The sequence below is a fragment of the Ambystoma mexicanum genome, chromosome 9 (genome assembly GCF_040938575.1).
Source record: "Ambystoma mexicanum isolate Mex_15411 chromosome 9, UKY_AmexF1_1, whole genome shotgun sequence".
Classification (NCBI taxonomy): Eukaryota; Metazoa; Chordata; class Amphibia; order Caudata; family Ambystomatidae; genus Ambystoma; species Ambystoma mexicanum.
The window spans coordinates 105,683,032-105,695,249 of record NC_090931.1 but is presented as its reverse complement, the minus strand read 5'-3'; the positions used below and the strand labels follow the sequence as shown (position 1 = coordinate 105,695,249).

The 12,218-nt window shown below is 46.1% G+C and overlaps 1 protein-coding gene across 1 annotated transcript in view; it reads left to right on the top strand.

Moving 5' to 3' along the window:
- Positions 1-342: 342 nt before the first annotated feature.
- Positions 343-12,218, top strand: part of ANKK1 (ankyrin repeat and kinase domain containing 1) — a 161,446-nt gene continuing 149,570 nt past the window's right edge. Inside the window, exon 1 of the mRNA XM_069614239.1 lies at positions 343-677. Within this exon, the coding sequence (XP_069470340.1) occupies positions 490-677 (188 nt within the window). The 5' untranslated portion in view covers positions 343-489. The remainder of the gene's footprint in view (positions 678-12,218) is intronic.

Below are 12,218 nucleotides of genomic sequence, written 5' to 3'. Positions count from 1 at the left end.
TGTCATACATGTCTAAACGTGTGCACATTGTCACTACCAGCTGATGAATTATTCCAGATTCTTTTCTTCTTAAATCTCAAACTTTCCACATTGCAGAAATGCAAATAGTGAAATGTATCCAGCAATTCCTGGTTGGCCTGTGGCAGCACTTACAATAACGAATGACATGTGCTACACTGAACGGGCGCCCTGTTCCTTAAGACACATCTGAAAAGAAAGGGGCGGTTTACTGGCACGGGGTTTGCCCCTGTAGACACTTTCTCCATGGAACTTCCTCTTGGCTTGGCATCCCGGAATGCTTGGGTGTGCTCCGCCGACTGCTTTCTCTAGTATGCAATGCGGTGAAACCTCCCACGAGGTAGGTTGAGCCTGCACACGGTCACATGGAGCGCCGTGAACCTGACCTGTTGACTAGCAGCGCTCCAGGAAGTCGGGCAGACACGAGCAGCCGGCTCGCGCGCCGATAGCCTGCCCGGCGAGGTGCCAACCATGGCTGACGAGGACGGCGTGTGTTTGGGCAACCTGAGCCTCTTCAGCAGGCAGGACTTCGAGCCGGAGTGGGCCAAGGTGGCCAGTGGAGCTTTCGGTCAAGTGTACAAAGTCAGGCACCGGGCCTGGCGCACAGTCTATGCCGTCAAGTGCTCCTCGTCGGCGATGGTGGACCCCAGCATGCAGGGGTAAGTAGGGTTGCTGTGGTCTAGGCTGTTGGGTCATGTTGTGTGATCTTGTGCAGTACTGGAAATACACATTATTAACGGTGGGTTTCCACCAATGACGGGGAGCTGAGGGGTGTTGCTTGGAAGGCAGGGGGACACCCGCTAGACTTTTCTCAGCTACCCTCCTCCCCCATAACAGCATTTGCCTTTCAAGACATTCATTAATAACACCGGGAAAATAATTCAATGGAGGAGGAGCGTTTTTATATAATGCTTCACTCAAAGTATGAAAGGTGCGCACCTTTTAAACCTAACAAGCCGTGCTTACATATTTTAGGCAGAGTAGAGTCATAACTACTAATAAATTCACAGTCTTGAACTTAGTCCTGACAACGTGGGTCAGAATTCTGACTTCAGAATCATTTTTAAAATGGATTGAAAACACTAAAACACATGGAGTGTGGAAATGGATTTCCTGGATCCGAGGGGACTTTTTTGTGCGGATCCCAGATCCGGGGAAATCCGGCCCAATGACCAGCAGTGATCTTGTGCAAATCAGGTAACTCCCCTCTCTCAGTTCCCTCATCGTCCGGGAGTAGAAACAGTTCAGGTAAAAAAGGTAAACAGCGGCAGCCGATGACAAAACGGACTTACTCATTGAACGCCCGCTTACTAGTTTTCGGGGTCCCCCAGGCGCCTCCTGCCAGGCGCGTAGCACACAGTGGAAACCCGTTTTAGCTTGATCGGTGATTTGAACATTTATCAGAACGTACTGTAGCTATAACATCACGTTTTAGTAAGTGCGTTATGATGTGGGAGCGCTGTTTTCTGCGTATTATTGTCGCCTGGGATAGAGAGCAAAGGCCCGCGTGAACAGGTTAGTGATCCGCGGACTGTCCCAGCGGGCCTCGCTGTCTTGTGTTTGAAGCACCACTCCTGCTGCGAGTTGGACACCAGGCTAATGGCCAGCGATGATGCGTTGCGATCATTACCCCTAAGCATTCACCATGGGGATCTAAAAGGGTGATGTTAGAAACAGCAGAACCCTTATGCCAGGAAGGGCATACCCGCACTGTGGTCCGCGGACCCCCGCGGGCATTGGGGGCGTGGGGGTCTAAACCCGGCATTATGGCTGCCAAATGATAGGCTGTGTCCGCCAGTCACATTGGGTATTTCCAGTGCTCAGATCACACGCCTTGCTCTGGGGCATAAAAACAGCCAGGGAGAACTGGGAATACCACGGCACTGCACGCTGAGCTGCTTCGGAAAAATCCCAGGCACATCGCAGTCCATTTTGTGTTTTGTTTTTAGACAGCACGTTTAGTGGTCACCGTTTAAGTGGGCCGAGTCACAGAAAGAGATATGGTGAACTGCCCAGGATCGCGCATTTCGGGTGCTGAGGGGCAGCTGGGAATCAAGCCCGGCTCTCCCGCTCTCAAATTCTACACCTTGTCTTACAGGAATTTGGACAAAAATACATTGTCGAAGCCAGCACGTGCAATTCGCGCCCACCCACTCACCCAATTATATTTCTTAGGCAGCGGGGAACAGTTGGGGTTCATTTCGCTATTATACACGGGAGAGGGGTGCTGCATTAGTGTGGGCTGTGTGTTGTCTTGTGGAGGGACTCTGCAAGTGAACTAACTCACCCACCAAATGGATCATTTTGGGGCTCTTCTTCTAAAGAACCGCGGCTCATGCATAACGTGCCATGAGTGAGTTTAGTAGCAGGCCGGCCTGTGATGTGCTCTTTAGAAATGGTAGTCCTTAGCAGCAACACTATTTCCTAACGGACCGTGCATGAGCTGGGCTTTTATTTTTTTTATACAATGGACGCGTAACAGAATGCCTTCCAAGTGATCCCACGAAGTAATTGGAAGAAGGCGTAGTGAAGTACAGTGATTGGCCCAAGATCACATTACATTGTCAAGGCATTGACGCTGGGATCTGAGAACAGCCTTCCTGATTACATAGTTTCCAATTTGTGACTAGGTGACATCTCCTCAAATTCCATCAACGTATCATTTCTGCAGAGTTTTTTTTTTAAGTTCTAAACTAGCACTCTTTGACAAACTACATGGATTACAAATGCACCTCTGTCGGGCTACGCAGTGGAACATCAAATGAAGGAAGGGGAGCGCCGAGTAACTGTTTAAGATCGTTTTGAACTCTTACTTCCACCCATCAACGCAGGTGTAAGGCTACTACATTACAAAAACGAGAGCTTCAGCAAGAGCCCTTGCTCAAGCTCTCGTCACACGCGCGCACATTCAGCTTCACTCCATTGCAAAGTTATAGGGAATTCCTTCAATGTTGACAGCCAAGCGCCCTGAGGTGACTGCCGGCTGAGTGTGGCGCTATACAGCATCTCAAAAATAGATGTGATGGAAACACTTTTTCTTAGACACAACTCAGAAATTAAAAGATATATGGGACCGTTTTATGGATTTTTTTGCACGGTTCAAAGTGACTTTACACTGCTGAAAAGTGACGTTGCACTGCCGACACAAACCCCATGGGACTGTGCAAAGTCAGTGCAAAGCAATTTTTGCAGTACAAAATGAACTTTGCACTGACTTTGGACTGCAAAGCAAAACTACAATTTGCACAGTTCCATGGATCAGGGTGTGTGTCGGCAGTGCAAAGTCACTTTTCAGCAGTGCAAAGTCACTCTGAACCGTGCAACAAACTCCATGAATCGGGCCCATGCCCACCATCTGGTCTTGTGACGTCACATGGGGTGAAAGTTTCCCTGGCTTGCGCGTCGGTTGTCCAGTGGTGCGCCGTGTGATCTTCGGCTGGCCCATGCACCTCTCTGTGCCTCAGGGGAACTCCGTGCAGCTTGAAACTGGTTCCACCGGTGCGACGTGCGAGGCTGTGCACCAGCGCGCGGGGAGGCGGCTGAGGTACAGACATTCCCGGCATGTAGGCGGACTGTTTCACGCTGCATAGCTGGCATGCATCTTCATTTCGTGCCGAATGCGCCCTTACATTAAGAATAATGTCAGCCGCCCCGATTGCTGCCCTACATCTTGTGGCCTCACGCCTCCACGTTATCACAGAACTCCTCACTGGCTAGCAGAACCCCCATAGTGCGCACTCGGGGAGCTGTGTCCCATAGGCAGAGAGCTGTGTCTTTAGCAGGCGGCTTTCTCTGTTCTACTGCTCGAAGAAAGGGGCTTTTGCCAAATCTTAAAATTTGGCCGGCCCGAAAGGACCCTTGTTTTTTTCACCCCCAAATGTTCATTTTTGAATTTTCCCCACTTTTCTATTCAGTGCGGCAGTAGAATGGGAGGGTGGGCTGCAGCGCCCATTAACCTCCCACCTCTGAAATACTGCACCCCCTTTACCAAACTTAGAATCTGTACCATTTAAACACATATATATATATATATATATATATATATATATATATATATATATATATATATATATATATATATATATATACACACATATATATTGTAGGTGACTTTCTTGGCGATGCACAGAAACATGTGTGGCGAATATTCTGCAATGACCTCAGCGTCCACCCAGTAGAGCTGTCATTACTTCTTGCTCAGAAGCACTGTGCAGTGTACACAGCAACCTCACAACATCAAAACAGCGACACAACCTTTGCTTCGCGTCTCTTGTTAATACATGCACGTGAGATTACACCATTCACACCCCTACTGCACCTGTCACAGGAGCATTTAAAGAGGCGTGGCCTCAGAGACTCCTTCTTTAAGAATGTGCTTTGAGCTAAAGCAGCAACAAAGGTGGGCGTTTGTCGGACGCAATTTGCATAGACACAACCCACTGCTAGTGCAGAGTTTGGTTTAAAATCCAAGCTCTGAAGGCGCCCACGTCAGGCACAAGAGTCTCATACAGTTGTATGGGCATTGATTGCATTCTGGGACTTGTAGTTTTGTTTCCTTACATTATGACTTCAAGTCCCAGAATGCAAAGGAGAACCCTGGGCTATACACGCTGCTGACACCTGACAAGAGACAATTTGAGAGCCCTATTAAGCTCATAAAGAATATTCAGTAGAGTTGCATAGCGTCACCCTGGCACATTTCAAACACTTCAGGGCGCTTTAAGCAGCTGCAGCCAAACACCACACACACACAAGAACAGTAGCTGAGGTCAGCAGGCGCAGGCAACTGCATGTGTTTCTTTCCAGCATTTTTGATACCTTCACAATAATAGGAATTTCTTGTAGATTTATTTATCATCTGGTCCAGATGCCTCAGGAGCCATGTGTTCGCCATTGAGCTCTGGCCTCATCCTGCATGCTCAGGTCCTGGCTTCGGTGATTGTGCTGCCCACCCTGCCAGGGGAGTTCCATTGACTTACATTGAGTAGCAATTTGCAGGGGGTCAAGGCAAGAGCTGTGGTTGTTATCATCCATCCTATAAAGGCCAACACACACGTCGCGTCTCTTCCCCAGTGTCCTGGGTCATCTGTCCTCACTGCTCTTCTGTTTTTAGGAAGCGCATACTTTATGTATAGTTATATTGCAATGTTAATGCAATAAAACATCAAATCAGCAATTACATCAATTGCAATGTGCAGCTGCACACCCAATTATCATGAAAATAGAAACAAGACTTTTCTGCACACTTTACTCCATACTCTCCCTGTTTCTTTTTAATGGGTGTATGTAGTGCGTAACCACATGCAAATGGCAGGACTGTGGCACAGCCTCTGCACTGGCCCCAGAGAAATGAGTCTGGATAAAGGACCACATCTGCCCTCGCCTGGATTTATGTATGTGTGCATTGATGAGCTTGATGAGTGTGGCACTGCACAACTCTCTCTCTCTCTCTCTCTCTCTCTCTCTCTCTCTCTCTCTCTCTCTCTCTCTCTCTCTCTCTCTCTCTCTCTCTCTCTCTCTCTCTCCCTCTCTCTCTCCCTCTCTCTCTCTCTCTCTCTCCTTTGGTAAAGGGACGCTATAGTTAAATTGCACTAATAAAAACCTATGAAATTCAATGACAAAATGTTAAAGGGACGTTATGGTTACAAGTAAAACCAAAAAAACCCAGAAATTTGCCAGTTATGTTAAGCTTAGCAATCATAACTCACGCCACCACTGTGCACTGCTAAGACAAACACTGAGTAAATGAAAGATGACATCACAAATGTCATTGATGACATCACTGGTAACATTACATATCTGGCCCACTTGTTTTTGTTCACTGACATGTCTAGGCTAGTTTTTATTTTTGCTGAGAGTGCGAACTTAAAAAATTGAAAAGGTGTTCTATATATATACACATCAACCTTCTTATATCGTCTTAAAGCACTTTCCATAGAATTTAATTTGCCCTCATAGTGCACATACATGGGGCAATAAGCAGGCCTCAAACACAAAATTCACTTGTGCAAATGATAATCAACTATAATGTTATTGTCATTTTTTGCTGCTGTTGTTTCTTTCTTCCTAACTTTAGTTTCCCTCTACGTGGCTCTAATTGTGTGCATCCTGGGTTTTTAAATGTATATTTTGCACTAACCAAATTTCAAAAAGTTTAAAATTGTTAACTATTTATTTCATGTTTAAGATTATGCAAAAATTGGAAAATGTAGTATGTATTATTTTACTATTGCAAATTACCAGATTAAAAATATTGTACTTCTTTGGTACATGCTGCAGCCATTGCCTATGTGTATGTATGATTAGGTTACTATATTAACAACAACACTTGAATATAATGTTTTCATTAGATGAGAACATTCATAATCCATTAAGTAGATTATGATAGATTTCCCGATCACCCCTGACATCTTGTTACCAACATTATAAATACTACCCTTTGCAGGGACAGTTCATTAAAATTATTTTAATATGTGATGTTATCAGTGATGTCATCAATGACATTTGTGATGTCATCTTTCATGTACTGGGTGTTAGTCTTAGCAGTGCACAGTGGTAGCACAAGTTATGGATGCTTAACTTACCAAATCTGGCGAATTTCTGGGGTTTTTCGGTTTTCCCTTTAACAAAGTTTTTTCAGTGAAATCTAAGGGTTTTTGTTAGTTCAACTTAACCATAACGTCCCTTTAACAATGTTTTTTCATAGGTTCTTACTAGGGGTGTACCGAAATTCGGCTTTGACTAAGTATTCGGCCAAATTCTGGCTGAAAATTAGGTATTCGGCTTCGGCAGAATACCTAAGGGAATGCTTACTCAAACCAGAAGTTTCAAACCTAATTATTAGTATCAGTTCTTTCTTTTCACTAATTCTGGGATTGCATAGAAAGCCCGGAGACTGCCAGGGCCGTCTTCCACGTTGCTAGAATGCCTGCATGACCCTTTTCTGTCCAGTGAACATTTACCCAGAAAGCCCCCTTAGGAAAGATTCACCAGACAAATCCACATCGCTCTGAGGCCTGCGCTGATACACACCAAAAAATGCTTGCCGTCAGCCAGGCTGGGGCCGCGAGTCCGTACACTCGAGCACCTCTCACAAATGAGACTGCTGAAAGGGGGTGTTTTAAAGGAAAAACTCTTAATGAACTCTTCCCCGAAGCCCACTACAATCACCTGCAGCAGAAAGCTCAAAGAGCACGGAAGCAGCGTCATCTTGATGGGATTTGATGAGCATTTGGGAGCCCTTGCTGCTCGTCTCTCAGACATCCAAGTATTGGGGGGCGTTCAGTGCTTTTCATATCAGGTCCACCTGTTCCAACACGCCTCTGCAAAACCGGGGTTGGCAGAATACTATGAAGCTATAACTTATCATTTTGAGAGTGCACCTTTCTGATAAAGGGGGAGCACAGGTAAAGTTCCAGCTGCAGGAGAGACAATAACATGAGCAGCCCTTATTATTACCAGAAAGACAAGATGACAAAAAAAGATGAAAAACAGTGTGCCTACGTATTAAGATATAGTAGAACAGAGGAAAATAAGAGGGATGAATGAATCGTTTGAGCCCGCACCCGAGGGCCCTTTTGGGTGGTAGGTGATCGCCGCCCAAGTTATTGATCCTGACCCGAAGGTGAGAGCCGCAACGAGGGCAAAGGTAGCCTAACACTATCAGAGATTGTAGTGGGGGAGGGGTGTGCAGCCTCACCTGGAGCTTCATTTTATCTCCCAATTGCCTAGTTTGTTGCCATGGCATCCATAAGTAGGGAAACATTTTAACTCCTTGTATTTATTCAAGTTAAGTGTGTGTTTTCAGTGTGCTTGGCAGCTGCGTGTTGGCACTTGCATGTCCATAGTACTGTGGCAGGAGCATCCTGGATTGTTTGCTGTAAGGATTTGTTTTCTGTTTGTGGGGGTTAATTATCACAGAGGGACTCCCTCTGAGGGTCAAGATTTTTTCATTCTAATAGCTTTACAGTTTTGTTGTTTAAAAGAAAAAAATACTTACTTGGTTTAACTCTCGCATAGTGCTACCCTTTAAGTGCCAGATGTAAGCTGTGTAAATAAGAAGACACATAGCCACTGTTAGCATATGAATGTTCCAGTGTGAGCTGCACCAGGTGTGACTGATGTGCCGAGGACAGTAAGCAGTGTCTTCACAAGATCTCTGCCTTGGTTTCACATTAGGCCTTTCTGCCTTTTTAATGGTTTTGTAGTAATTATAAGTCATTGCACCTCCTGCAGTCCCTGGAACTGACCTTAACTGCAAGATAGGACTGCAAAAGCTATTGCTACGGATAGCAGTAAATGGCAAATATGTATGAGAATATATACTTCTCATAGACATGTTTCATTATTTCCTCTGTTGGTGTGTTTCTAACATTGTGATCTACTGCCGTAAAGGCATATCTCAATCGGCGTTGCAGAAACTGGCTCACAGGGTGATGGCCACTCTGTCAGTGATTGCCTCTGCACATAAGACAGGCAGCTCCCACTGTGCGGTCCGCTGTGAAAGAAAACTGCCCCAGATACTGGAAGCCCCATCGCCTGGGCTTATGCTGGACTAGGTGAAAGCATCCCTAGGTGGCCCCCAAACGCCCTCGACTCCCTCCCCCCACTTTACGGCTTGTGCAGTCACAGCTAGCAAAGCAAAAGCTATTGCTCCGGATAGCAGTAAATGGCAAATATGTGGGAATGTACACTTCTCATAGGTTAAATCATTTCCTCGGTTGGTGTGTTTCTAACATTATGATCTAGTGCGATGTGCCTTGGTGGCCTCTGCTGTCAATTAAACCGAAAGGGTCTCAGATGTCCAAGCCTGAAAGGACATGTTTTCTAGTTTGCGTTGTGTTAAATACTCTAAATCGCTGCTGTCACTCACAGAGGTTTGAACTGTAGTCCTTTATGCATGGCCACCCTGCTAGTCACACTGGATGCTAGTACGGGCAGTGGCAACATCCTAAATCCTCACTCAGGCACATCCATCCTCCACACTCACTGATTCTTTTACTTCGCTCATGTGCTGCCTCCAGGCCCCCTGTATGTCTCTGTATTGTGCCAAGACATTCCTCCAAGAGCACACGACAGGCCCCTGAGCTGCCACTGCCAGCAGCAGCACACAGGCAGCACTGATGAAAGCAGGCAGCGCTGATCATATCAGGCACTGCTTAAGGCCAGCATGCATTACTGATGACAGCATGTACTACCGATGGCAGCAGGTAGCGCCACCAAAAGTGGAGATTACAGATGGCAGCTGCCAACAATTCTGGAGCAGTTCCCACTTTTGCTGGTCTGCATTTTATGTGAGCCACATCAGCCAGAGCAGCTTCTGCGTTACGTGCATGGCAGGCCAATCCTCTGCCTGCAAAGGATTCACGTGTTCACATATGAACAGGTAGAAGGGGATGACAGAGTACTGAATGCAGCGCTCTCTCCCTCGCACTCTCTCCACCACCAGCAGTGCCCATAAAGTCTCCTTCAGGGCCCTCCCCTTCTAAAGCTATGATCTATGGCTGGACCCCTTTTGCAATGGCACAGACGGGCTAAAAAAAGGCGGTGTGGAAGGTTGCCCAGAGCATTTCCAGTGGTACAGATTCATTCAAAACCTTCCACCCATCACTTTTGTAGTCACAGTTTGTCTCACTATGTGAGAGAGGGTATGCCCAGACGTGGGTCCCTTGCTCGCTGCACCATAGGGAACCAAGCTGCACCTCACTGAGGAGGCCCAACAAGGCCGAAACATGTCTGGGCTTGCTTGTGTTTCCGTGCAGAGGGGACCTGGCCTAGCAGTTCGGGCTGGGCTGCTACCATTGGTGGCAGTACCTGACTGATTTGCATATGGCTGGACCCCTTTTGCAATGGCGCAGACGGGCTAAAAAACGGTGGTGTGGAAGGTTGCCCAGGGCATTGCCAGTGGTACAGATTCATTCAAAACCTTCCACCCATCATTTTTGTAGTCAATGATCTATTTATAAGCATATCCTTCACTGATGTCCTGTTAAAACAAGCCTTGGCAAAGCCAACAGTTTTGGCTTGTTATGCATATCTTGACAAATTTCAAGTTGTAATCTACGATTTGGTAACTATTCGGCCCCGGCCAAATTCTTAGGCCAAGTATTCGGTATTCGGTCGAATAGTAAATTTACTATTCGCTACACCCCTAGTTTTTACCAGTGCACCCTAATTTGCTACAACTTACTAATATCATACTTACCCCAATATAGTAACATTTTCCTCCAATTCAAAAAGTTTCACCTTAAAACCCTGCCATTCCCCACCTTCTCGCATCATTTTGTACATTTCTATACACTTTTTGCAACCTTTTCCACTGTTTTTGTATTCGCCGATGTTCGCGAACATCTGACGTCATTGCTGACTTTTCAGACAGTGTCACGTGACCATGCTCAGCATGATGAGGTGCCAAACAAATAGTTTGGAACTGCATTTTTCAGCACATGTAGGAACTTTGAAGCTCAAAATGTACATTTGCACAGCTCTTACACCTATTCTTAGTCATTGGGCCTCATTATGAGTTTGGAGGTAGCCATGACGTTTTTAGCAGCATGGCTCCCTCCAAACTCGGGTCCGGGTCCTGCAAAAGGGGACTTCTTGGGCCATTCCGACCTTGGAGGGCCCGGTAATTCCCTTTTGCGGGACCCAGACCCGGTACATTCCCATTCCCGTCTGAGCCCCCATAGGGCTCAATGGGAATGGGGAGGATGTTAACAATGGGCCCGTTCATAATGGGCCCGTTGTTAGCATGCTGTACTGCTAGCGGGTCCCACTCTGCATGTCTGGTCTGGCCAGGCGTACAGAGCGGGACCCGCTGCAGAACTCATAAAGTGGCGGCCTGGTATGAACGGTGCCGGTCCCTTACCGGCACCGTTCATACCGTGACCACCAGTGTCGTAATGAGGCCCATTATCCATTAACAATCTAGCACACGGCACATACTTTAAAGAATATTAGGAACACTGACTGCTATTTATCTTAAAAATAGCATCAGCTATTGCCATCCCTCCTCCCAAAGAGCCACCACCACCCTTAGCTGGAGCTACACAATGAAAGAAGCGCAATACTTCAAAAGACAATCAGGAAGACCAGGAAAATGATGTCGAAGAAGTGCCTACGTCTAGCACCCAGAGAGAATCATGGGTGTGGCCCTTCTTTACCACTGTTGGGAATGTACCAAAGGCTAAAGCCACCAAAGTGAAATGCACCGAGTGCAACATTGAACTCAGTCGCAGACTACCTGGACAGTACTCTTATGGGACCACCTCCATGCGCTGTCGCACTGAATCCAACCACCGCAATGCTCTCAGAAAGGCTGTTCCTTTCTTTGGAAGTAGTAGGCTGTCTTCCTCCAGCTCATCTTCCTCAACCAATACTGTAACCACACAGCCTACATCTGTGGGACACAAAATCCAACCAGCTACCTTGCAAGTGATAAAAGAGGCTGTTGATCCATATCTTTCGAAGACAACAGTCCTCTGTATATACTGCAACACACCACTCTGCAGAGCGGAGCAATTTCGAAGTGCTGTTGAAGCTGTAATCAAGGAGCATGAGAAACACTGCCCCCTACCATAGAAGTAACACACGTGCAACCTCTTCTCCTGTCCACCTGCCACTCCATGTGTGTGGTTGGTGCCCCTTCCCTCATTTGCCTCCCCACCTTACTTTCTGGCCTCTCCTGCAAAAAAAGGAAAAACCCATACATAAAGGTTGCTTTAGCAACCACCATTCAGAGCTAAAAAATAGAACTAAAAAATAAGCTTAAAGACTCCATATACTTTATATTTTTCAGTAAAGTAGTTAGATTCAATACGATTCTCCAACATTCCCATTAGAATTTTCTACTATGCTAATGACAATAATGGACAATCGTATAATAGAGAAAAAAAAAGCACAAACATATTTCTATCTGAAATTCTTCTCTCTAGTATACAATAAACACCATAATCCATTGCTGTGTATTACTGTCCACAGTGTCTGCATTCCCCTATCTAGACCCTGCCTTATTAGAAAACCCGAATTGCACATGCACACCGTCACACAAAACAGTCCTTCTACTCTTTTTACTGTTCTGTTTGTAACACTCCCTCATTGCCTGCTTTAAATCATTCACACACATATCCAAAAATCACTTAAAAAACTCTACATATAGCCTATCAACATATTAAACCGCCACCCACCAACTGCCACTTAAC